The following is a 27,720-nucleotide window of genomic DNA, read 5'->3' as shown; positions in this document are numbered from 1 at the left end:
GGGGGCAGCGATCGCTGCTCAGGAACTGTCTGGTTATCGGTCAGCAGGTGGTGAGCAATTGCATTGTGCATTACTTGCTTGTATATTATTATTATTATTACTATCATTATTGTGTTGTTATTGTTATCATTACTATTTTACTTCATTTCAATTATTAAACTGTTCTTATCTCAACCCAGGAGTGTTTCTCACTCTTACTCCTCCGATTCTCTCCCCCATCCCATCGGGGCAGGGGGAGTGAGCAAGCGGCTGCGTGGTGCTTAGTTGCTGGCTGGGGCTAAACCACGGCAACCTAGTGGCCTTCTTGGCATCTTTTTTTGTTCTTCTCCACTCAACAAAACACAGTCAAAGTATTCAATTTCAAGAATTTATTTTGGCTGTCTGTCAAAGTATCTTCAGTTAAAATGGTGCTTTTGCAAAATGCTGGTGAAAGGTGGTCATTTGTCTCCCTTAGTAGATAAAACTGTCATCTGTTGATCCAGAAAAGTATATTTTTCAAGATCAGTCTTATTTTAATTGAGTACCTGTTCACTTTGGACTTACTGCATCCACATTGAAAATATTTCTCATTTGAGAGCAAATCTATCTTTGTGTAGTAAAGCAATTAGGCAATTTCATTATAGTATAAAACTGTGAAGTCATTCTTTGTCTGATGCGATAACAAAAAAAGCTATCCAAGAAGTTAGTTTATCTAAAAAATTGAGCCTGAGTGCAAGGCTCATACAGACCATTTACTCTAGAATGTGTGTGTCACATCTCCTGGTTTTGCATGGAGCTTACAAGATACCTTCTACAAGACACAGGAGACATAGACCTTATCTCAATTTTGAGAATTTTTTGTAATAACTTATTTATATCGAGGTCTTGTTTCTGGTATCTTTTTTGCCCAAGCAGATAGGCTTTCTCTCTCAAAAATCTAGTTCTCAGAATCATGTTGCCCTTGCATTTATAGGTCAGCACAGCAATGCGTCAAATGTTAATATAGTTCATCTATAATTCATCTATTTTGTCTTTCCAAGACAAAAAAGACAAGCCATTGTCTTTTAGGACTTAGCCTGAGCAGTTGCTATCAGAATTTGAGAGTTCCATTCATTAAGTAGATTCTTACATCATATTTATTACCCAAGTTTTTGAACTGTAGCTATTTTTAGCAAGTATTTCCCCAGAAGATTTTGAGAAAAAGGTACAAGATGCTTTCTCTTTAGCGTTCTTCTGCCAAGTTCCCATGCATTATTTCCTGACTGGAAAAGGAGAACATTCATCCTACTTAATATGTGGCCTAATGCTCGCACTTATACCTATTGGTGTGTGTAATCCTCATTCTGTGCCTCTCTATTCCTCAGGATGATTGTTTTTTTAAAAAAAAAAACATGCGTATGTGTGTACACATAATCTTTTATCACAGCTGAGCCTAGGTACTGTGCAACCATACCAGAGGAATATTTGTGCGCTATGTCAATGCTGCTTTACTTGCTCTTTTAGTGTGTTCCACTCTACCTGTTCTAAGTGCAAGAAATGACAGTTTAGAGTACCTCAGATGAACAGTAGTCATTAAGCAATGAGATGAGGTAAACCCTATAGCCAATTTATCCAGAAAGGTTGGAAAACGTTATAATCCGTAACATACCAAGTTCATTCCATTAAATAGTCCTGTTAAATTGTAACAATCACTGATCATCAACAAATAGTACTAGGAAAAGAAAAAACAAAGGTGATGGAAAAGGTAATGGTTTTTAAAATCAAAAGAACAGTTGTCACAATCTTTTGTCCAGCCTTCTCGTAAAGATGCAGTTCATCCTGTCAAATTCAACTTCTTTGCTTACCCCTCTAGTTACCTAGTTACCTCCTTTCTTGCAATGTATGTTAGAAGCCCTTTATTTTGTAATTTATGTAAGGCTTAGGTCTTAGTCTTAAGGCTTAGGCTTCTCCAACTCTGTATTCTGGATCTGCAAGGAGAATTTAGCATGCGCCAAGTGCATTGCCTGTGTTTGAGAAAATTCTTATTTAGTTGTGCCACTTTTCATTTAATAAAATAGTGATCATAGGTTGTTCTCCCTGTTCTAATTTTCTACGTGCAACAGGAAAAGGGAGAAGGCACTGTAGTCTCCAGGGAATTGTCCCATTTTGAACATCAGCAATCAGTTTAACTAGTTTTGTTTATTTCTTGAAGAGATTGTGTAAGAAAATAGTATTTAATTTTTTCTACATTTCTGCCTTTGTAAAATAAATAAACTGTAGCAGCACAAATCATGACAAAATTCTGATGACATGTTAAAATGTGAGGTCAAAGTTGTTTGACCATGAAGATATTATGCCATTCACAAATGCCTCAAGATTAGGTGTTCGAATATGTTCAGATAATTAACAGTAATGACAGTTATTCAAATTAATCCCCATATTTATTACGCTCAGAATTTATCTTTAATGTCTGAAATGAATTGCCTCTATTTTGCTCACCAATTTAGTTTAATTTTAAAAGGCAAAATACATATCATCTCTTTAAAAGGGGCATTTATGAATAGGGTAGAATTTGATTTCTTCAATTAGGCTTCAACAAGTATATTTCCTTGTTTGAAAGGAAGTGGTTATTTATCTATTTCTCATCATTTTCACAGTAACATTGCATATTCTTGGACAAGAATTTCTGTAGGCATTTATTGATATTTACATTTACTGAAACCTGCATATATTTCAGTAAAGAGCTTTTATTTTAAACTAGCAATAGTGATGACTGTAGGAATGTATTTACAGGAAAAGTCCATGACAAATGAGGCATCCTTAAGGTGAGAAATTCAGAGCGCTTACATTTGGAACATATTTCTCTCCAATGACTGTGTTGGAAAGTGGGCCTCCCACTTGAATGCCCTACAGTAGATTTAGGGAAATCATCTCATAAGAAACACCAAGAAGTTTGGCAAGATTTCAAACCAGCTGTTGGCAATCTCTCTTTCAAATTTGCACCATTCATTACAATTTATTTATTAAGACTGCTTTTTTACTTTCAAACTAGCTTTTCAAAAGGTGAGGCATGCCTTTAAGCAAGGAGTTCTGTGCGTTGGCATGGCGGTTCTTTCCAACACTTTGTTTGCTTTATGAAGTTCACAGGCAGTCTCCTCAGACAATGGTTTCATTCAACAGCACCTTAAGTGCGGACAAAGATTGACCTTGGTCACTTAGAATCATAGAATCATAGAATGCTTTGGGTTGGAAGGGACCTTGAGACATCATCAAGCCCAACCCCCCTGCAGTAAGCAGGGATTGAACCTGTGAACTTGGCTTCTCAGGTTATTGTTTGTATCTAGCCACTTAAAGGTCATATTGTTTTAAGTTTCTGCAAAGTGAATTGAATCCCAGATCTTTCCACCTTATCTGCTGAGGCTATTGTCTCACTGCTTTAATTATGTGTTTCTTATAGCTTTAATGGATATACCCTTTCCCAGTATCCTTACCAACCCTTCCGCTTCTCTTTCACAGTTGAACTCTTCAGGATGCGTAGATGTGAGGAAATACGCGTGACAAGAAGCTTTACACAGATTTTCCAAACACAGTCCTGCGTAGTCAAAAGGATAAAGTATAGGATATTACCGATATTTGAGAACAAACCTCAAATTCACTTGTCCTCAAAGAGGTTTACTGTTCCCTTTAAAGTCCCACAGGCCCATCTGTTTTCAGAAAGATGGGATCTTCCCTGTTACACTGAGCCCAAATGCAAACATCCCTCCCTTAATTTTGCTGCTAAAAGTGGTCAAAGAGAGAAAATGTCTTAGCTGGTTTGCGTTATAACCTACCTGTCCCACCATCAGGTCACTTCTAAGTGACTTCATTGATGGGACAGCTTGCACCATGACCACCAAGGTATCTTTGATAGGTGCTAGCTTAGTGTCTAAAAACGTTTAAAGGACGCTGTCCTCCACAGAAATATGAACAGCCCTGTATATGCTGCAGCTTTCAGAACTTCAGTTCAGCTTAGGACAACAAGGCAAAGGAGCAGCACGTTCAGAACTGAATTGTCAGTTTGGAAAAGTTATATACAAAGAATTCAAAACTTCACCCCCTAGGACTTACTATGTTTTCTTTTTTTCCTTAAATATGAACTTCTTCCCTGCTTCCCTGCCAAGACAGATTTCTGATGGTGTTTGTTTTTTTAAAAGCTCTACAAGGAGCATGAGGTGCAAATTCTGCTTTCCTTTGTGGGGAAAGCCAGAGAATAAATGAGGCTGCAGGCATAGGCGAGGAGCAAAATATGCCATCAGCCAGTGAAAAAATGTTCCAAGCAGGGCTGAAATGAGAGGATTGAGGATAAATGGGATGTAAATGTTGAGTGGTAGAGGTCTGGTATAGAGCAAAGCAGTATTTGTGGCTCTTGAGTGATGAGGCTGCAGATCTTAGAATGGTTTGGAGAAAAGTAGGAAGTAGCTTGGAGGCAGGAGGCAGCAATAGCTTTATGAGAAAAGAAAGGTCTATGGTCAGGAAGAACTGGGAGAAAGGTAGCCTTGAGTAGGTAGAAGGATTTGGGGAACTTCAGCTGTGTGACAGGAGAGTTGTGCAACTGAAAGCTCAGACAAGCTGGGTCTGGAAGCCTTACTGTAAAACTTGGTCCCTGTATGTTTGTGCATACGTGTCCCCTGTATAATAAAGGGAAGCATAAAGTATTTGAACTTATTCTCCATCAGTTTGCTTGGAGCAGTCCGGTCTCAACAGCACACCTCTGTGCAGGCTCATTAAGCCTTCTGATTGCCAGCATTCTTTACAATCAGTAGGAGCCCTTTGTGTGATTTCCATACCATTCCTGTTAGGCTGGGCATACCTCTGCCAAGAGTAGCCATTTGGTTTTGTTACTACTCATTATTTATAAGCTCTTCGTGTCTTGGGTAACGTCAAGCCTGTGTGTTTTGTTAACTGCATAGTGAAAGTAAGGACTCAACTCTCATATGCCCAGAGCTCCAGTTTAAATGAGGTTTAGGACATCAAGTCACTAAGAATAGTGGCATAATATGTAATGTTTGTATTTATTGTAGTCTGTTTTGCCCTGGCTGCACATTTTACCTACCAACATTTAGATTTGATTTCTGACCATTAAATTTCACTGAAGTCAATAGATATTTTTAAAGAACTAGACTGCCACATGTTGGTGTAAAATAACCAGTGTATTACAAAATCTCCTGTATAAGGACATGGTTACATTATCTTTGTCATTATGTGTGTTAACAGACCATTGATCCGGTGATGATATTAATGTACTAAACTCCAAAACTGCAAGAAAATTGCATTACTTTTTACCACTGATTGGTCCACCTGCACTGTGTTTATTCCCTCATCTGCACATGGAACAGTGTGAGTAGTAGTGCCCATTTTAAAAAAATAATTAAAAAATTTTTAAAAATGTGGGTAGTGTGAACAAAGTGTGTGATGGTATGATAATGATGTTTTATTGGCATCCATTAACATTCGTGTACATTATACTTCTGTAGGTTTGCCATTTTAAAGAAGTGCAGCAGCCCTAACAATACATTTATGCCATATTGCAGTATAATGCATAGGTGTGAATATGTTTATTGGTTGAGAATGTCTGTCTTTGTTATAGGAGCTTGTATTCCCTTTGTTTGAAAATACTCCCCATTTATTTAGGAAGCCCCATCTAATTGGTGTTTGTCTGGCCTAAAACTGCAGAAGTAAAAATACTTTCAAGTGCAAGTCTATTTTTCATGAATGTAGAAGTTATGCATAATGCATTTCTTAACTTAAAGGAAATTGATTTGCTGCTATTTTAAAAATATATCAAGCTCTTTGTTAGCAGTAGAAACTGCTCACTTGATGTAGAGCATTGTTCTTATTAGAGAAGAGAATTCTAGTTGGAGTTCAGATTTCTGTATCAGAATTTTCCATTGTTGATCAGGCAAGTAAGGGTTGCAAAAAATACTACCTGTGTTAGTATTTTATTATATAATATTTGGATGTTGGCAGTCACAGTCTCCAACATCAAATTTGTTGACAAGCAGTATGTAACTACTTCACTAATTAAAATGACTTCTTGCCAGTCATGGAATGTTTACAGTTTATTCCTTTTTTCTGGGTGTCACTGACCTTCACTTACCTCCAGTTTGTTGTATACCATGAACTTTGACAGACATTGCTAAGGGACAGAAAAAGCGTTTTCCATCTTCAAAGTTTTAATCTCCTTTGGATTCACTTCCCTTACGTGATCTGGCCAATACATAAAGTTTTTTGTTCCTGGCCAACTGATGTAAAATCATTGCTATTTGGGTTATACTTCTGAGATACGTTTCTTTGTTAATATGAACTGTGTGAGAATTTGTGTGAGAGATTTCAAGAACATTTTTCTGGAACAGAATGGTGTAATAATATGCATAGTATACCTTTTATGGTTTCTCTTCATCAGCTGGACCCCCTTCTTCTCTAGTTGAATGCACTATATCAACTTGAGGAATCTCCAGGCTTTTGATAAAAAATTGCTGATGGCTCCTAAATACCCCTGGACTTAATATATTGTATTCTTTCAAAGCCCCTTTGCGTGTGGGGCTGTTTGAATATATTATGATTCATATTTAGTTTCTCTTCTGTAAGTTTTTAGTGTTTTTGTCTTCTCCGTGCATTTATCTTTAAGGTCATTTTAATGTTGTTTTTATGCATCCACCTACCTTTTGACTGAATCATAGAACATCTGTTTAAGCTACATTGGATTGGAGAGAGGTTTATCCCATTGTTCTTCTTACATATTTTGCCTTGGTCAGTTGAACAGCCCTTGGGGGGAAAAAAACCCAGATTTGGAGTATATTGTGGAATTCTGCTGAAGGAAGTGGTCCAAAGTAGGAGCATCATATGCACAGTTTTGCTCTAGATTTCCAAAACTGACCATTCCTTTCTTGCCATGATGCCCTGCATTTTGAGGTGAAACAGTAACTGGAAGGAAGTAATGGCAGGTAAAACTGCAGAAACAAGGGAAGTCTTCTTTTCTCATAACATGTACAAACCTGTGAATGTCACTGTTTCAGAGTCAAAAACCTGGTTTAACAAGGAACAACTTCATAAACATATATTAACAGTATGTGTAGTCACATTGACAAATATGGTGCAAGCAAGTTTCACGATTCAGGATTCAGCAGAGGATATTCACACCATTTAACTTCGCATCCCCTAAGGCAGCCAGGTTAAGAGCACAAGGGAACTTTTAGTTAGGTGCAATGACAAAGCCATGGCTAGAAACTAACAGGGACTACTTTTGTCTAAGAAACTGAGAATGTTTGTTGGTGCAGTTGTCAGGGATATGTGGGATAACACATACGATAAATGCAAAAACATTTATTTGCACACCCAGTGATTTAATGTTCCACAAGTAATATTAACAGTTTTCTTTACTCACTGCTTATTATTGATCTCTGTGGTAGTGGTCAAGTGGGAGAACAGTTATATTTTTCTTACGTGTACAGCAAATAATCTGAACTTGATTTGGATGCTGTGTAGTATAATCTCTTGCTTTTGATTAACATTATTTCAGCACTGCATGCCCAGGCCATTGAATAAGGAACTTAACATCTTTTTAAACCACTGCTGTAAAGAGTTTCCATTGCTAGGTTGCGTTTATTCAGTTTCAGAATTAAGTAATTTGATCATATCAAAAAGGCTTTGTCATTATGAACCACATGTATTAGCTAGGATTTTGGAAAAAAGTCTGACAGAGGTTTGACTTTTTGGTGAATGTGGATGTGAAAACACATTTCTGAAAGCTTTAGGTCCTGCAAAATTCCAATTTCTTTGTCAGAAACAGCAGGGAAACTTTAGAGTAGAAAGAAGAGGGTGTATTATCAGAAAGGGGAAGGTGTCTAGATTCATAGTCTTACGTATTTAAGGCTATTTCTCCTGTTGTGGAACTCTTCCTTTAAATAAATCCAACTAAAGCCAGAATCTCAGATTAGCCAGTTTTCAGAGCTGTTCTTTCTTTATAACAAGTATAATTGCTGTTTCATATATATTTAAGGTTAGGTCTTCTAAATTCTTTTTTCTGGAGTAAAATCTGGGATGAAGATAAACAGGCACATTTCTTGTGAGCTGTGTTGGAAGGTAGAGGAATAATAATGGAGCCATATGCGAGATTTCCACTTAGAAAACATTAAGTGTCTGTTCTTTGGTACCCAAGTCTTTCATTCATCTTCTAACAAGTCCATTAAGCATATTTGAGCACTCCTCTTTGCTCACTGTTTCCGTTCTGGTTTCCCTGTTTTGTAAGTTTTCTTCCACTGGCTTCCTATCTCATTCTACTCCCATCGTAACTCCACTTTGTTCTTCAGATATCAGGTTAGGGACACCTGTGGCTAATGTTTAGCTTTTAACTCCTACTATTATTCCCTTGGGAATAAGAAAGGGATGTAAATATAATGCATTTATCTTAACTGTCAGTACATTATACCCTGCCAGTTTCCTGGAATGTTCCCTATACAACACCTTCCTTGCTTCATTACATTAAATATCTTCATTCTCCTCCTTCAGAATGTTCCAAAACCCTCACGTCTTTCAGGTAACATTTTGCCAATAACTACTTAGTGTTGCTCCTGCCTCATCTCTTAATCCACTCATTTAGCTTGTGTTGTGGTATAAAAAAAAAAATCCTAAAACCTGAGGCACAAAGTTTTGTTTTCAATTTCGCTGTTCAGGTTCTTTTTATTAGTTCTATGTTTTGCTTAGAAGGAAGTATTGTTTTCATTTTACAAATGAGTAATATAAATATCAATGAACTCATTTCTAGAACATGCAAGTGACCGATGGGGATAGAAGCGTACAGACTTTTGATTTAGAACACTTACGTGCACATCTTTCATTCTAATCTTTTCTAGCTACAAGTGTTCATCTACGATGGGGTTCTTGTGTCTAGCTGAGTTTCTGAAAAACAAGGAGTGTATAATCCATGCCATTTTCTGAAATAGTAGCTTATCAGTCAACTTCTAGAACATCGTACAGGAGCTGACCAGAGAGAGATAAGGATATACTTGAAATCCTTTCTGTGGCATTTGCCATGAAAAAAAAGTTGGTTTATTCCTGCTGTCTCTTGCCTTCTTGGTAATACCCTATTTAATTCTCAGAATGGATGTAGTATAGTTTGTGCAATACTTGTATCATTCTGATTCATCCCTTGAGAAACATCCAAGTTGCATTCTGCAATGTTCTTGTAGAAAACATGTTATCATATATATTAACCGTGCCATGGATGTAAAACAAGAGTTGGCCTTAGGCTATCTCCTTGTAATTTGTATTTTCAAGCATTTATAATTTCATTGCTCGCAAGGTACACATTGCGTATGTATTCCTCTATATATTTTGAAGAAAGATAGAGTGAATAATGTCAGATATATGCACCTGTAATATCTCCAATCTCATTTCTGACTGAATCCTAAACCTTCAGCACAACTTGAGCAACCACAATACCCACATTGGTAAGTAATAGAAGAAAAACTTTTTCCCTGAAGCAGAATGCACATTGTGGTCACTTACAACTTTTCGCCAAGTTTCTGTGGTATGTAGCATTTTTCTTAATGTCCTAGGTACATATCATTATGTGAGATTATCAGCATTTATTTTTTCTTATTTCTAGTTTTTCAAAACAAAATTGAATATTTTCTTTCTGAAAAAAGTTTCAAATTAGTAACATGAATTGGGGTTCTATTTGATTATGTCTTATTGTCTGGGACTGGTAATATCTCAACCAGGGTATTGGACCAGGTATCTTTGCTCTAACTCCTCTTGTTTTCTTTTCAAATAAGGATCCTTTTTCCCCTCTTGAGGCTTCTTTTTTTATTTTTTAATTAGAAAAAAATATGGCAACTACATTACAACTGCATATATTTTAATTGAATCTGTCTTCTAAAGGAGACATATTTTATTTAAGAAGGACAGTTTTTTCTTGGTCAGTATGCTAGAATTGCTTGGAGATTTGCTTGGAGTCCCATCAAAACAGTGATGTGGGTGTTTCACTTGAGAGTTCAAAACAGATACTGTTTTAATGCCATAAGACCAGGGAAGGAAAGCAACAGTTTACATAAGTTTTTCCAGTGTATTTTGCTAGTGGACGTCCTATGAGAACTAAATATTTAAATTGTTAATATATTGTTTTAGTTGCATTATTTTCTTGAGAATTTAATGCATATTAAAAAACATTCAGTTGACTGTGTTTTGAATATTAATTTCTGCATTTTCCATGGGTCAGGTAAAAAGAAAAAGTGGCAATCTAACTTGTGCTTTTGCTGGTGTGTTCCAGAGAGCATAAAGCATAGTTGAATTCCCATGGTTCATTCAGCCTTTGGCTTCCTTGCTGAGATTTCTTAAAGAAAAGACAGTTGATGTGGTTTGAAAGGGTTCACCTCAGTTGTGTGGGACTTTGTTTTACATAACCTGTGAAACAACCATCAGATAATAAACACTTGCAATTCAGTCTTGACTCAGACTAGAAGGATATCCCTAAAGTCATTTTTATTGTCTTCTTCCTCTACTTCAAATGACATGACACGACACAGGTTTAATTTATGTGAAAGAGGTTTATTTACTGGATTCAGCAATTCTGAAGAGAACTTTTGCTGTAAATGAATGTTTTATTTTACATGCTTCTAACAGCACGAAGCCTTTTGAGCAGCTACCTCATTTGTTTCTTCCATGCTCTGCATCATCTAGGAAAAAAACATATATAATAAAGGAAAAGCAATCAGGTAGGAGATGTTGGGGGAGAGGTTATATACGTGGTATATTTAAAATAAAAATGTAATATTGGTCTGGCATTAAAATTTTCTGCTTGGGCAGCATAATTTTTAACTGGGAATCTTGATAGCAGTGGCTAAAATCTCTAGGCCTGGGTCAATAGGAATCTGTATCGCATTCTGTCAGGTATCAACCATGATACTTGCCAGGCCTGATAACTCCCAGTTACAGCATACTATGATCATATGATTTGTAGAAGGTATAGGGTATTTTTTTCTTCAGTTAGAGTTGTAGGACTTCATTATTCTTCATATCCAAATCAAATAAGTAACATGTATTCTTTCAAAAATGTTAGTGAATTCAGCATGCAACATATGTGCCAGATTGGTAATATATTGAAATAAAAATGATCAACAAGCAAGTTTAAAATGCCATGATAAAGCATCATTTATTCTAGAAATTAGAGTCTGTGTCTTTGTCCTCTAGAGGTGTCTCAGAGAGTCAAATTGATGTCTTGCATGTACTGCTAACTGATTGTGTGGAAATTTTTTTAAGTTCACTTTTTCTTTATTCTTCTGTCTTTTTTACCCATCTTCCCCCATTGTAGCAAATTAGACGGCCGGATGAAAGCAAAGGAGTTGCTAGTAGAGTTGGATCCCTCAAAGTAAATATGTTTCTAACATTTATTTTGCAAGTTTTCTTCTATAGCCTACACTTTTCCTTTTGAAGGGGGAGGTGAGGGGAGGGAGGGAAGGGGCTTTTCCATTTCTCACCATCCCATCATTTTTATTTCAGTATTCTTACTGCTGTTGGGTCACATTTTGTTTGTTTCTGTGCTACACATAGAACAACCTACTGAAGGCAGAGCTGCCACTTAGTTAGCTTTGAATGTCACCACAAATAAGAGATAGTAACAACTTTCTTGAAGTGCCTGTAATTTGGTGATCATGATTAAACCACTTCTCTGATCTATGTTGTTTATTGTCTCTGAACTGCCTGTTACATGGAGAAGTGACTTACTCATCTTCAGACTACTGCTTCCCATCTTGAAACATAATTAAACTTTTATAGTACTCACACTTTTTGCATTTAAATCTGCAAAAGACCATTACAAGAGAGTTTAATATTTCATGTATATCTAGCCTTTAAATCAGAAAAAAAATCAGAGTCAATAAAGAGGAAATGACAGATTCATGTGAGGCTAATAAGAATGGAGCCACTGTTTTGCTAATAATTAGTCCCTTCTGCCTTTTTTGTGTTTGTACAAACATCCTCAAATACTTAGAGCACTTAACAGAACAGGCAGATTATCTAAATCAGTACCCACCATGCATAGTGTTACACCCTAATAAAAGGTTTAAAACACAGGGCGTAATCTATACCAAGATGCTGATCATGTGCAGTCCAGACCATTCTGTTAAGATTCCATCTCAACAGTTACCTTTCTTTCAGCCATCCAATTTTTCACTTTTTTTGCACTTTATTTCCTTTTAGCACTTTCTCAAGCGCTAATTATTTCAGTTTTCTTCTGCACTCTCCTTGACTTTCCTGCCTTCTTGGTTTTTGATATTTTGTTTTGGTTTTGTATATGAGTGTATTGCCTTTGTTCCAGGACAAGCCATCCTCTCTGTTCTCTAACACTGCTCTACAGCTGCTCTTTGTGAAAATGTTATTTCACTGAGCATAAAGAAGGGGAGGGGAAGGATTAGTTATGCACCTCTTTCCAGTAACGCCACCATTTAAATTGATCTCAGCATAGAAAAAGAAGCCAGTTGCTATTTGTTTATACAAGTTACAGCTAGAGGCATCCAGCATTCCTCACTGTCTGTGAGGCTTTATCTTTTCATCTTGTGTTTTGGGAAGAGGTTTAATTACAGTGTAGATGAGAAGAGCACTGTGCATGAATGAGGCACTGTTTCAGTGGGAGACATTCAGGACCACTGAATTCACATGGAGGAAAATACCGGACAGCCACAGTTTCTATGCTGGTTTTGAAAATTGTGTATGTACTTACTGTGACCAGTGCATTTTAATGGCTCATCACATACAATCCTAGATGTGTAATGCATATACGTATGCAGAAGATGTAGCTTATTTAGGTGCTATGATTCACCTATTAGTCTTATGAACACCTGCTGACACCTCATTTAGGGTTATTATTTCTGTATTTGATTGCCCAGGATTTAATTTCATGACCCAAAATATATATTTAGACACAAAATCTTACATGAATATCCTTATAGAAAATGGGAAATCCTAATTAAGGTTCCCAAACATGAAAATTTACCTTTAAAAAGTTATTTTTAACGGAAATAAATTCCAAAACACAGCCTTACCAATAAACAAGCAAATAAATAAATCAATGAACAATGTAGCAGAGATTCAGTAGCTTTGGCATGATCTGTCCCTTGATTTTTCAGGTTTTTTTCCTGTACTGAAAAAAGAAACATGTTAATTCTTGTTTCCAGTTTCCAAGTTTACTGAGCTTGTATGTCTGTGTTGTTCAAAGCACTTTGATGTCTTGAAATGTTTTGCCAGAGGCAGTGAGAAATGTGTTATGCTATAATTTATTAAAAAAAACCAACACAAAAACAAAGAAAAAAAAAAAGAAAAACGTGACAAGAGAACAGGTTGCTTTTTCAATTCATTTTCTGATGTTTACATGTAGCTCCATCGAAAGCTGGAGGAGCTCAGAGATCACCTAGAAGGCAATGTCAAAGGATGCTCTCTCCGAGTAAATGTACGATTTCACTCGGTGATCTGTTTTTTTAAAACTTCCGCTGGCTGGTAACACTAAATCTGATTGGTTTGTCCTCTCATCCTCATCTTTTCCCTTTCTCTCTCTCTTTCTCCCTTTGTGTTTTCTTTCTTTTCTAGCTGGGGTTTCATTTTAGTTCGTGTGCGAAACCTGACCTAATTGACCGGGTTTGTTTAAAAGACTATCCTACTACATTTTAATGAATGCTAATCAAACTGCTTGGCTTTACAGCAACTAAAAAAAAAAATCCCTTTCCAAAATTGAGGTTGCATATCTAAAAGTTTCCTGACTATTAAACTTAGCAACAAATAAAATAGATATCCTTAATTTAGAGGGAAAAAATATCTTCTGCCAGTGATTGATAGCCTTACCTGAACTGAAAACTATAGCTGATACGAGGTAACCCAAAAGCATATAGGTTCACATGTACCTCTGTCTTTGCCTTTGTCTTTAATCTTTTTGGGTCCCTATTTTATCTCACAAAATAGGTTAATATTTAGTTGAATGCCAGCTATGCAAATTTTGTTGCTTGTTTTTTTAGCAGACTAATACAAAAAATTCTGCAGCGTATTTCTTATGCATTAGGTTTGTTCTTTAATGAAAAAAAAGTCTTGAGAAAAGGATTAGGATCTGGCATATCAGTCATGACATCCCTATAAAGTTGCCCATTTTTCACAGAAATATTTAATAAAGGAAGTCAAATCCAATGTAACAATACAGACAGCAGTACCTCATGTTTAGTAGTTCACCTCACAAATTAAGATCAGCTTTTCAGCAATTAATTCTGTAGAAGTGAGTTTAAGCTGCATAATTTAATGTATAATGAAAATTAGAAAAAAGGGGCAGTTCTGAGCATAGTAGATGTGAAAGTTAGTAACCATTTATCTCTTTGCACATCCATCCAGTGAAGATTCTTAGAATAGTTTCTTTAGATTTATGTCCTGTTTGTGTCTTCCATACACTATGAGTGTTGTCATTCTCAGCACTATCATTCTAATGCATAATCCACTATGGTTATATAGTGCAAGATAACTTTGGTAATGATAATGATTTGATAATTTTTACCCCTTTTAGATGCTTTTGCATATCCAGCTATGTATCTGACATAAAGTTGATTTCTGCTCATTGTCAAGCAGAAGTCTCTGAGTTTATAATCTTTTGCAGTCAAATAGAAGGAAATTGAGCTGCTAATATATTGCAGCTTTCTATAAAATAAATTTGGTTAAAGGACTGTACCTTTTCCCTGGCAAATCTTTAAGAATCAAGTTTTTGGGGGAATAAACTGTGTGATATTTTAGATTTGGTGGTATCTCAAATCTATTAGTCGTAATCAAGACAAAGCATATTCCTTTGTTTCAGACTCCTCACTCTTAAATTCATGATTTAGTACTAGTGAATAAATATAAAGCCAGAAAAAAATTACGCCATGAACTTTGTACTACAAAAAAGGTGTTCTAATCACACATTATTGCACAGAATGTCACATGGAGAAAGGTTTCAAATGAAAAGCTGAGACCACATTAGCCATGACAAATTAGTTGTCATGAAATTGCCCTGTTCCTCGGTGCCAATTTATCTGTTATTTCGTGGCTGTACCCTGCACAATGTAAGGAAGGAATTCAGATTGTGAATTAAGAAATGTTCCATACATTCTCCCTTTTAAGTTTCTTAAAACAAGCAGGACACATTGCAAATATAATAACATATAACTAAAATCTGCTGCTTTGTCACTGTGACTCTGATTCATGCTGTGATAACGGATGTTTTAGATAAGGCAACATTTTAAAAGACAATATACAAATGGCTGATCAAAGAATAGAACAAATCCTTACCAAATAGTGGACAATTGGAAAAAAAAAGAAGAGGGATCTGTTAACAGCACATCTTTAAAATAATTTTCATCTCTTCCATACTGCTTTTGGAAAGGGGGTTAGATGTAAGTTATTAGTACTCCTGCAATGTGGCAAATGTATTGAATGGTGTGGAAGGGGGAGCATATAGTATCTGATGGCCAGCCCCATGAGTGAAAATGAAATGCTTTTGCACAATTTTGTATACTATTAAGGTGGAACCTTTGTTCCAGAATGAATTGCAAAGACATGCTTTCCAGATTAAATTCAAAGGCCATGGAAATATGTAGGAAACATTGGAATTCTGCAGAATATCCCAGATTCCATCAAAAGTTTAGAAAGCCTGCCAGATATTTAAAATAACAATGCACTGAAAGCATGCATGAAAATCTGAGTTAATTAAGCAGTTTGGGGGTTTGAGTAGTTTTCATTCCAAAACACTACTTTTAATATCAGCAATAACACATAACCATTTACAGAAAAAGTTATCCTGACCTCAGATTTGATTTTCCATTTGTTCTTGAGGTCTTCATTCATCTTCCTTGCAGCTATTCCAGTTCTTTTCATGGCTTAATCCTTTGCCCATCCCCCCCCCCCCCCCCCCCCCCGAGACCTGTGTTTGAGAAGCTGAACTCAAATATTGTTTAGAAAAACTAGTCTTCTATCACTTGAACATGTTAGCATTCCCCTACTGTTCAAATTAAGGTAGCAGTAACAAATAAGTGCATTAGCTACTAAGATGATCAACAGTGAAACAGCTGACTGGTTTATATTTTAGAACTCATAATGCCTACTGAAATTGATACCTCCTGAAACTGTGGAGTTCAGCTGAGATTCAACAGAACAATACTGCTTCAATCTGTGTTTGGAAAATTTATTTTATTTTATTTTATTTTGTAATTGTGCAGGCAAAGAATTTTAAATGCAAGCGTAAATTCTGCAGAAAAATATTATGGAAAGCCCATCAGAAAAGAAAAAAATCTAAGTATGGAAGTTCTACATGGAGTTCCCAAGCAATATGCAAAACAATTTTTGTCTGGCTTTTGACCAGCATAGTTCCAAATCAAAGGTTCTGATTTTGTTCAAGAAAAATGTTCTCAGAAATCATAGCAGAGGCAAAATACTGTCCATAGATGATGTTTAATGAAACCAGGATTATCATTTTTCATACAGATCTGTATCTCTCAGAGTCTACAGTCTCCTGCATGCAGTGTTCTGTCTTACTTTAAGTACCTGCCTTCTTTGATCATGATGAAGGATTACATTTACGGGGCTTTTATTCCTGGTCTTAATATCCCGTTATTAAAGATCTGAGTCAAGCCAGTAAGGCCCTCAGACTAACAATGAATTGTTCTTGCAGCCTTTGAACGAGATTCTCAGTTGGTGTAAATGGGCATAGCTCTCTTAAAATCATTCTCAGTGGGGAATTTCTATGACTGACAACATGGCCCCTTAACTTGAATGTTCACGGGGAAAAAGAGACCAACAGCTCAAATGTTAGCATGTTAGCTTCACCTAATGTAAATGTAGGGGTTGTCAGGTAACATACAAAATAAGGAGAGCTGCCCTCTCTCTTAAACTGGAAGAAACAATCACTGGAGTTCATATATGACAAAAAATTGTAAGCAGAGTAGGTGCAAGTTGCAGACTCATTAGAGGAGCTTGGAAAAGTATTGACATTTAATTTTAATAACACAGAAGCAACACACTTACAAAATACTGAAATCAGGCAGATGCTCAAAAATGGAGACTAGTTAGCAAGAAAGCAATGACATAGAAATGATCAGGAAATTATAAGTGTGCAGCAGATTAAACAGTCTCATTGTGTGATCCTATTGAAAATAAAACAAACAGCAATCACTATGTGTAGAAGGGTGGTATGAGCATAATCCTTGCCTCAAGAACATTAGATCATTTTGAGACTAGAACACTTGAGCATACCTTCGATTTCATCATTATGAGAAAATGACATAGCTAAATTGAGAGTCTGTACATCTATGAATAAGGAAAAAAGAACCTGGAGTGAGTGAGATTAAGAGATTAAGGAAAATTGTGTGTATGTGTATGAGCATAGGGAGAAATAAAATAGATAGGTATCTTATTGAAAGGAATATCATCATTTGCTTCTATACAACTGGAACTATAAAAAAATACAAAATTATTTAAAGTGATTAAATACTAATACAAATAAGACTGAAGTTAAATGGTAAGTTTAGCCTAGTTATTAATAAAAACATGGATAATTAGATCAGAGGATAATTTGACAAGGAAAGTAGTAGCATCCTACTTATAGTAGTTAAGAAAAGATTAAAGAAGTACACAGGTGTCTAGCATACCCCTTGTAAGTTAGTGTGAGGAGTAGACAGGATGAGTCAAGTTCTTCAAAACTTTGCAGAGTACGATTCCAAACCTCCTCATCGTTGTTGTTTCTGTTTATGTAGTTGCTGATACTTAAAAAACTGCTGCTGTGATGTTTCTTGCTGTTCCTGCATTCTTTGGATCCTCACCTGCAAAACCGAAGCTAATGGTTCTTCTTTTTCCATGCTGTTGCAAGACAAACCAAGGGAACAATGGTTGGACATTATTTATGAGAATCTTGATTAAAGACTCATCCAAAAGTCTCAGGCGAATAGCAGAACCCCTGTTTTAAGCAAAAGCCCACCTTATCTTTCTTAGAAAGCTTTCAAAGCAGTGTTTCTAGAAACAGGTTTTGCTCTGTCAGAAGGGCTTCTTTCTCTCCTTGTTTTCTTCTTCCTTTTTTTACAGAATAGACTGTTTAAGAATAATATTTGATTTCTTAAAACTGCATTTTCTACTCTATTTGTCTGAAGGAATTTTCTATGTTTTACTTAATCCTTCTGCAAATCATCTCACTATAAGAAAACATTTCATCAGGTGAAGAAAGTGCTGAGTGTGTGTGGACATTTAAGATGTTGTGAAGTGATTCAGATTTCCTTAGTAATGTTACCTAGAAGAGCAAGCAAAATACATGATGCCAGAAAGGAACAAAAATATTTTCAGAGTATTAAAAAATTTTCAGTGAAGAAAGAACAGCTGTATAGAAGTATGCAATGGAGACATAAATGAACACAAACAAATGTGACTGTAGAATTTTCCTGGACGTAATATTTTATATTCCAATGAAGAATTATGAAATACACCTTTGAGATCGAAGAATTTTTTTATGAGTGCCTTGTTCTCCGCTCAGTCCATCATAATACCTAAGTCAGCAAGTGGTCACTAATAATTTATGTGGAAATTCTTGCTGGGTTCATCTTTACCACAAATGTATCCAAACTGCTGTACAGATATTAATTTTGTTGAAGTCTCAGGAAGTTTTGCTGGGGCTTCTGCTAATTCATTTTTCCACCCCTAGAAAAAAATTTAGAGCAGATTTTTAATGCATTTGTAAGAACCAAATCTTTTTAAATTTCATTTATTAGGCTGCTTTTACTCTTTCTTCACAGCCTATTGTCATCAGATCATTATTAATCTAACAAAAAATTAAGGAGGAAAAAACCCCAAAACTCAGACTACTCTTTGTAATTGAAACATGAAATGTTTTCAACCAAAGAATGGACTTTCAGTTTTGTTAGGATAACAAATCCTATGAATAACTGGAGAGTCATTTTTTAATACTTGAGTTATGTCTGAGTGATTAAAAGTATAGAAAAATTGGTATCTGGTATAAACAAAGTGCTTCTTAAGCAATTAGTAAACTTGAGTTTGTGCTGAAAGCTTTTGACAGTGGACAGTGTCCCTCAAGAATCACAACATTTTACGTTGCTTAAGAACATAATCTGCAGATTTCTACTGACCTATATCTGGCCATTAGTCATTTAACTTTGCAAGTTATTCTGGTTTTTGGGGCAGTTAGATTGAAGAAAAACCTCCGTTGTCAAAATGCTGGTTCTGAGCATGTGAAAGCATAAAGATATACAGGGAAGAATAAGGCCTCCAATGGGTTTTCACATTGTACCCTTTGCAGAGTTAGAATAAAACTAATAGGTTTAAATGAAAGAGATTGGTAAAGCTTCATCCTAGAATACCTTATTGTCCGAAGGATAGTGTTGTCAGTTATTTAGAGGAGGAAGGATAGATAGTTGTCTTCAGATTCATCATTAGTTTTAATTATTTTATAAATACAGTACTTTTTTTTTTTCTTTTGAGAAGCTTCCACCTTAAAAGGCATAAATTCGGAGTTTCAGAAATAGCTGGTCGTGGAAACTTAATGAACCCCCTGCTACTATCTCAGTGCTGGAACCACCTATACAGAAAACCTTCTGAGACCCTTACTGTGCCACCATTTCTTTTTTAACAATGTTTTCTTTTCCCCACTGCACAACCAGGCTCGGCTCCCTTCGTGCTCATCCACCTATAGTGTTTCTGAGGTATACTTTGCACGTGTTCTCTCACACAGTCGACCTGCTCACCCATCACACTTTGTTGGTTTTATTTACTTTTTTCTTTTTTGCATTGCACTGGCACAAGTGGGGAAAAAATAGCTGGGGGGGCAGATTTTGCATGACCAATCTGCAACCATGTTCAGCGTGGTTTTAAAATCACTGTACCTGTCTGGGACCACCATGATGTGTAGTCTAGCTAGGCAACAGCTACATAACATGAGAACATAAATTATATAATAAAAGCACCCTTAATTATCTCTTACCTAAAAATAATAAATTACAGATGTCCAGGCTGCAAAATGTTTCACTGGTTAGTCTGACCTGTTTTCAGCCACTGAAGCTGGAAAGACTCTATAAAGATGGCCATCACATTATGATTACTAGTAATCTGTCTACATATAGGTGGGTTTATGATATCTGAAGTTCATTATTAATTCCTAAAGCTCTGCCTTGGGTCACGACCTGCCAAAATGCATATACTGTTGTAAATACTTCTGTATCAGCTTCATGATAGTCTTCTATAATAAGGTATAGTACCATCTTAGCAAGAATTGAAAAGAAAAATACATTCAATTGTAATTAGGATGGGAAAAAAAGGAGAAAGGTGTTAAGATAAACTAGAATTCACAACATCATGGAATAAAAACAGAGTTTATAAAATACTGTGAAATTAGTGCCATGACCCATTGTGTAAAGATTAGGTTTCAGCATATTATTATTATTGATTCATGGATGAGTATCAAAAAGATGGACTTGAGGTTTTCTGCAATACTGAATCAGTCTTGAGTACATACAGTTACTTATTCTGTATTTTAAAAGAATCTCTTAAAGTTGACAAGATCTCATAAAAAGATGACAGTTCACTCTCTCTCACACTGTGGGCCAAGTTCTAGACCTGATGTGACTGTTCTATTAATGAGCATCATGCAAAATGCAAATATAAAGAGCTCACCTACTCAATCACTTTGTCCCTAAGCAGGAAGATCTGTGTGTAAGCAATACCTTGCTGATGTGTGTCTATTTTGTTCTCAAAAGCTTCAGCTTCTCAAGCAATCATTCCTAGCACTTCCTTGTCCTTAGTAATAGAAAGGTTTTTTCTAGTTTCAGTGTACGAACAGTCAAAAGATCTATTAAAAACGGTTTTGAGAAGAAAGATGCATCCCAGTTTTTCTGTCATAGATAAATAGTTGCTGTCTGGCTCCACCAGGAGACAAGTCATTTTAAAGATAATCAAGTATGTGTTCTTAAAAGCACCTGATATGTATTCTGCAGTTTGTTGTGCCTTGATACTGTATTATATGAAAACCTCACTATTTTTATCATGATTATCATCAAAACACCAATATGGAATAAATACGTAATACTATACTCATACACATACAAGCTTTTTCTAAGCTAATACAGGAGCAAGAAATTAAGCTTAGATGCAAGACAAACACCATCCTCACTGAACCAGCCATTCTTCTGAATGATCTATATGAAATTAAGGAAAAGCACTGGATCAACAGGCATTTCAGCTTGATGACACTTTGTTTCCCAAGAATCCAAAGGTGATAGTTTACATCAGCAAAAATGGTGAACATGCTCTTGTGGATTATGAAGTACATAAGGCACTTTCAGGATAACTGGACTCTTCTTGCTTTGCTTGCAACTTCAGCCATTTGTCCTTTTCATGTTCTGGAGGGATCACTGTCTGCAAAAGAACTACAAACCAAGGCAGTATGGGTCTCCTGCTTGATCAGATTCCAAAAACTGTTTTGCCTTCTCCAAAGCTATCAGGCTGTAGTACCAATTAGTGATCTTGGAATAGTTACCTTCCACTACAACTGAAGAAAGAAATTGGAGTATTAAGTGCATGACAATTAGTGAACACTGTCCACAAAGGATGACTTTGGAATTTGTAGTGAAGAGTCTGCTAGCTGTAGTATCAAGGTGGCACTGCGAGACTGTACAAGGAATTCGTCCTTTATACTTTGTCCATAGGGAAGATCTTCATATCTGAAATGCAGATAACCTGGCTGCCTGGTGAACCGGATCTTGTGATGCAGTTAAAAAATTTCTAGCTGATCAGAATTTCATGCTTATGAAATATACACTGCAAGACCTACACTGCCCTCTTTTAAACTGCAAACTGAAGGTGTAAAAAAGATATGGATATGTTCTTCTCTGGTGGCAGGGTAGCACCCTGTGTAGTTTTGAACAGACCGTTTGAGCTAATGACAGATCCAAAGGAACAAATCAATTGGAACTGAAGACCTCTGTGGCAATTGTAGCTATTTGAAGAGGCAAGGAGGGGTTGGAGATTCTCTGGGGTCTATAAAGGATTTGTAGCGTAGTTTCTAACTTTGTAAGAGACTCTTCATTCAGAAATACAGCTTAATGTCAGGATGCATGTCCAGCAGTGCTCAATGTCATCTGCTATTATTTTGGAAAATGGGAAAGGCTGCTATGAGTAAACAACATCCTGACCTCTGAATGATATGATAGAAAATCTCCCAAACTGAGTATTGTTAAATCGGGTCCAAAAGTCTGCCATTAGTTTTAATCAAGGGGAAGAAAAAGAGTAATGTTGTATTGCATAATGTCTCATATCCAGGGGCAAAAAAGGACCTCACTTTTGATAGGATCTCAAGGTTGTTTCTTGTGTCTACACCTAATTCTGTGGTTCTTATTCCAAGAAAATATTTTTCTTAAGCACCAAGTTCAGAGCTTCTTAATTTTATATGTCCAAGTCATCACCAAATAACTTTGGACCTTCAGAGGACACCAGGAACACAGAGGCAAGAGAAATGGAGTCAGTGCTGTGGGAATTCAGCTGAAAGTGCCTTCTGATAAAGGTACAACAAAAGATAAAAGAAAAGACAACCTCATATGAACAATTTCTGAAATCTGTTTTTTGGAAATACACATTGTAGATAAGAAATTTCCTTACAATTTTAGTTGTTGAGAAAAGCTCTGGAATTGGATTAATTGGCAGTCCTAGAGCTAAGATTGCCAAAAAGGAAAGTGAGTGTACTATCAAGGATTTTTTTCTGCTGTTACATAGAAGGTCTTTGATTGAAGAGGTAAAAGATCTTGCAGCAGAGGAGAAACTTGGGATCTGTGTATTCTGTATTGTGAAGAATTTGAGGTAGAATTTGCTGCCTGAGTTTTTTCATAGCAAACATCCTTGTAGAGGCTATTTTGCATCTCAGAGTCCAATAATTAGGAAAATTCTTCTCACCTGTTCCTTTTTATTGTCACCAGTTGCACTGGTGAAACTCTGGATGTGGTCAGCAGATGCCTATTTGAGAGGAATGGGCAGACAGTTTTTTAAAAACTTCTATTTACCTTTAGTTACAGAAAGGTTTTCATAGTTTGTTGAACTCCAGGCATTATAGGGTAGCAGTACTATATACCTACGTAGCCCCAGTCAGCACCTTAACAATTGCACTTGTCTAGAATGAGGTGCTGTCTTTGGTTCAATTCAGTTAAATCAAAGTGAGTTTCTTTAAAAAGTGATTCCCTTGCAGCAAGAGAAGTAAAGCTTTAATGCTCTAAAATGGTGCAATGATAGAATACAAATTCATATTCTCTTTGAATTTCACAATATGCAATAAATTTTTTCCCCCTTCATGAAAACCAGTTAGCTTCATGCCTATAATTTTTGTAAGTGTTAGCAGGACTACTTAAATGATTTTTCTAAGAGTAGAATTAATTAGGAATGATGCTGACGTAGCAGTTGTGCAGTATAGTATATGTGTAATAGATCTATAGTTTACTTATTATCCAGTTGTCACAAATCATAGTAATTTATTTTTAATAGCAGTAGTTTACTTAAGAAATTATTAAATCAGATTGGCTTCACTTATATTTTTAGAAGTACCCTGACTTCAGCTTGTATCTTAAAAAGACTGTACAAATGTAAAGCTAACGGATTGACCAATGAAGGTCCATAGTCTCCTAATTTATAAAATTACACTTAGGTAATATTATCCAATGGCCCCGTTTTTTATCCTCATTTGTATCTCAGACTTTTTATTACCAGCATCGATCGATCTTTCCCCCCCACCCCACCCGGCTTCTGCATGCGCTATGTGTTTGGCTGAAAGCGTAATGAAGGAAACCTATTGATCTGCTTGTTGAAAGTATAGTGGCAGTGAAGTGTTTACTGCAGTGCTATCCCCTGCTTTCTAAAAAAAATAAAAAGTTAGTTTTTCAAAGAGGAAGACACTCAGGTCTGTAGCTTGTCATATGTTTTATTTAGCCTCATTGAGTGGTTCGAACATGATGCCTTGTGTCGTGAAAGATCTGCAAAGTTTTATGTTAGTTTTCTCTCCCACAAAGTACATTATTTCCATAAAAGTAGTTTTGGAATATGTATTGGCTGCATACTGATTGATGGGATTTGATTGTATACTTAGCATTGTTCATAAAACAACAGAGACTTGTATTATCTTACCTGATAATACAAGAACACAGGGACCAGTACGGGGAATTAAGTATCAGCAGTATTCAGAGAACAACAGGAAATACTGTTTCCTGCAACAGGTAGCTGACTTCAGAAGTCCATTCAGAGACTGTAAGAAGATTTTTAATTGCTCTAGGTTAAAGTATTGTATATAGTATACATTACAAAACGTTGTAAATAACTGAATCTTGTTCTTCAGAATTAAAGTTGGGTAAGAGACTGTTTCTCCTTCTACTTACGCTAGTATAAAGAGAAAGCAGTGCTGAAAGACCGAGAACTGCTACTTTTGACTTTCAGGTGTTTACCACCAGCACAGAACCTGTGGTTTTGTGGTTTTTTTAGGTACAGGCTGTTAAGTTCACTGTTGATACCTGTTGTAAATCTGCACTATGTTGCACAACTGATTTGAAGATGGGTGGACCACTTATATCTTAAGGGCAGAGGGGACTACTTTTGACAGTCAGTCTCAAGAGTATCCTTAATGTGTGCACAGTAAGCCCAGAACTTTGAATTTGTCGCCTACCTGCAAATTCTAAATCCAGGACTTCCAGAAGGCTTTTCTGGCTCCAAAAAGGTATGCCAGCTTCCTCGTGCTGGCTTAAGAATGTGGCAACCCCTTATACTTTGTCATCCCTTTTTTAAATTGGGTTTCTTACTCTTTTATTGAAAATATTTCTCTCTAGATTTCTAACCAGTGGGTCAGTTAACACAATTTTTGAGTTAGTTTATTCTGATAACTTAAAACTTTCCAGAAGCAGTTTGCAAGATAAAAAATGTAGAATGATTTTAACCATGATAATTGACTGTGCAATTGTCAAATAACTGAAAAGGTCTTCAGTCAATTCTTAGGCATCCCAGAATGCTTTAATGTCACTGTTGTTTTTATAATTATGGAAATATTTTAATATAAAGGAAAATCCTAAGTGAATATCCATATACAATGTCTGAAACTTCAATTGCAATAGTTAAAGGTCTGTCTCTAGCACTGTTTTTAAAGAGCATTGGAGTAACAGCAAGAAAAGTATGACATAATTCTAAGAAATGTAAATAGATTTGAAATACCATAGGTGGTCTTTAGACTTACAGGTATAATGAGTGAATTATATGGTTTTGCTGTTGGTCAGACTATTAGGCTGGTTTTGTACTCAATATTTATGCCCTGGACTTGTACATATTTGAAAACATATTATGCACAAACTTGATTAGAATGGCACAAAGTTTGTATTTTGTTACATCAATTAACTTCCACTTCTGCGATATGAATATGTCCCATAAATAGGGAAAGCACAAACAAAACCAGTCACACGTAGTAATTTCTGGAACAGGATTTGCTTTTTCTTTGTTTTTTCTTTTGTAACCTTTTCAGCCTATATATCAGCTGGAGATTTCTTTTTCCCCCACTATAGAGAATTTCATTCAACCCTTACAATCACAGGGTGGCATAATTCAAGTGAATAATTCAATTCATTTGTTCAATGCAATTCAAGTGAATATTCAATTCATAATTCAAGTATTTCAGGAGATAGAAGACCATGACCAAGAAGAGTGGAGCTGTGCCTTTATTTTCTCTACCATAAGATCACTCTCATGGCATAAACAAAGATTGCTCTTAGAGAATTAAGGCTATACCTTGGATAGGGGAGACAAAATGAAGTAAATGAAAGCAGTTCCTCTCCATTCTTTTCTCTGCTTTCAAGCAGAAGTCCAGCAGATAGAGAATTTGATTCTTTTTATCTGACATATATCTACTGATCCATTCAAGAAGAATTGCTATGTTAAACTGATATTGTCTGTCTCATTGCCTTATGAACCCCATATGCTTTGTAGAGATGGATGCTCTTCGAAATTTGAAATAATGTTTTCCCAGGTTAGCTCTGTCCATTAGAGGGAATGCTGAGGTTTTCATATTGTTTATGGACATGGCTTTAATTAACTTGACAGGTATGTCCTTAACAAGATCCTCAGCTTGACAACAGAAAAATAGCTTGATTTTAAAAAAGTATGTCTTTATGTATCCATGATATCTACAGTTCAGAAATAAATGAACGCAATAGAGCCAATAAGAATCCACTAATCATTTGGGTTTTGTCCACTATATTGGTACAATCTAGTCCTGGTTTTCTGTGGGGTTTTTTTTGCAGTTGCTAATAGAACAATGAGGTTTTAAGTAAAATCAGAATTTGTAGGTATTTCTCTTTCAAACATGAACAAGAGGTCAAAGCTTTCTATTTGGCAATTGCCATTTAAATAATTACATTATTTCCTATTGCATTTTGCTTTGCTAATAGTACTACCTCACTCTAGACTTAAGAAAAATGAATGAATTAAAATTTTTACTTTTAGGGAAACGTGGTTGCCTCAGTGCACATTAAAATGCAAAAATTTGTGACAAGCCAGTGTTCTAGTTTCCTTATTCATAGAAAATAGCTTTGCTAGTTCTATCTTCATTCTTGTTATTGGGATTAGTAGCTGGACAAAAAATCTTCTGTAGCATTCTCTCTGCCATACTAGAATAGAGAACTGTTCTTGCTACAAGAGCTAGATGTCATATCAAGAAAGGCATTCATGACAGCTCATGAGTGAAAGTATGGTAAAACTTCAAGTTACATCAGGAAGGAGAGTGCATTATTGCAATAATCTGTTCAAGGTATACATGAATAACTTTGATGAATGAAATCTTAGATATTTACAATAAAATTAATTTTTAAAAATTCATTAAGAAATGTTAATATATTTGTACTTTAAATACAATTTATCTTTGTTTACACACTGCTGAATCTCAAATTAGATCCATTATTAGTTCATACATTCAAAATAGAAGCAAAATTTTACTTAATCCCACAGCTTCTCTGTGCATGGTACTTACCTCATGACTTCTGTCAAATCAAATTATCCCTTCATATTAACATTTTGCACTTGTTCTTTTGTTCTCTACTAATAAGTTCAGTTCAAGCACTAAGTTCACTTACAAAGAGCCATTTAACATTCAGGAGAGTGGTAAAAGCTGGGGTTTTTGAATGACATTTCATATTACAGATTTTGGCTTAAACCTTATCTATTTCATTTATAAAAATTGTAATACTTTTTGTTGATTTTTATTATGTTTAAATGCTTCCCAGCTCTGCATTTATCAGAGAGAGAAAAAATAAAATTCAAAGTGTCTATTAGGAAGCATAGGCACTAAGAAATGGAATGATAAAATCACAGCTATTTTCCAGATAGTTATATACATTTCTATATTCTAAAAATCAAGTAATCCAGAAGTAATTTCCATCCTTCCCCATTTGCAGCTTTAAAGTTCTTTGCTCTTTGTTGCAAGACAAGTCTTTATGTTTCAATTTTAAATACCCATCTCTGAATTTTTCCCTTTCTTCTTCCACAGAAGACCCTGCCTTATGGTAGAGATGTGCAATCCTTTGTGAAACAAATTAGATCAAGTCAGAGAGCTATGAATGTCATTTTCCTTTTGATTGGTTGTAGTTTAGACTCATGTACATAATATACATTTGCATTTTCCAAAGTCAGTGTTGACATTATTTCTCTATAATTGCATCC

At 35.7% G+C, this 27,720-nt stretch overlaps 1 protein-coding gene across 8 annotated transcripts in view; it reads left to right on the top strand.

The window, feature by feature from the left end:
- The window catches only part of GPHN (gephyrin), a 314,644-nt gene that overhangs the window by 216,484 nt on the left and 70,440 nt on the right, over positions 1-27,720 (top strand). For 3 of the 8 annotated variants that reach the window (XM_075713208.1, XM_075713206.1, XM_075713202.1), the window contains one exon: positions 11,309-11,365. The exons of 3 other annotated variants lie outside the window; for them this stretch is intronic. In XM_075713208.1, coding sequence (XP_075569323.1) covers positions 11,309-11,365 — 57 coding nt within the window. Of the gene's footprint in view, positions 1-11,308; positions 11,366-13,369; positions 13,442-27,720 lie in introns of all 8 variants that reach the window. 2 more of the 8 variants (XM_075713203.1, XM_075713207.1) reach the window with 2 other exon arrangements.

Source organism: Pelecanus crispus, chromosome 6 (assembly GCF_030463565.1).
Source record: "Pelecanus crispus isolate bPelCri1 chromosome 6, bPelCri1.pri, whole genome shotgun sequence".
NCBI lineage: Eukaryota > Metazoa > Chordata > Aves > Pelecaniformes > Pelecanidae > Pelecanus > Pelecanus crispus.
Note: the sequence above shows the minus strand (reverse complement) of the source record. Positions and strands in the feature narration are given on the sequence as shown.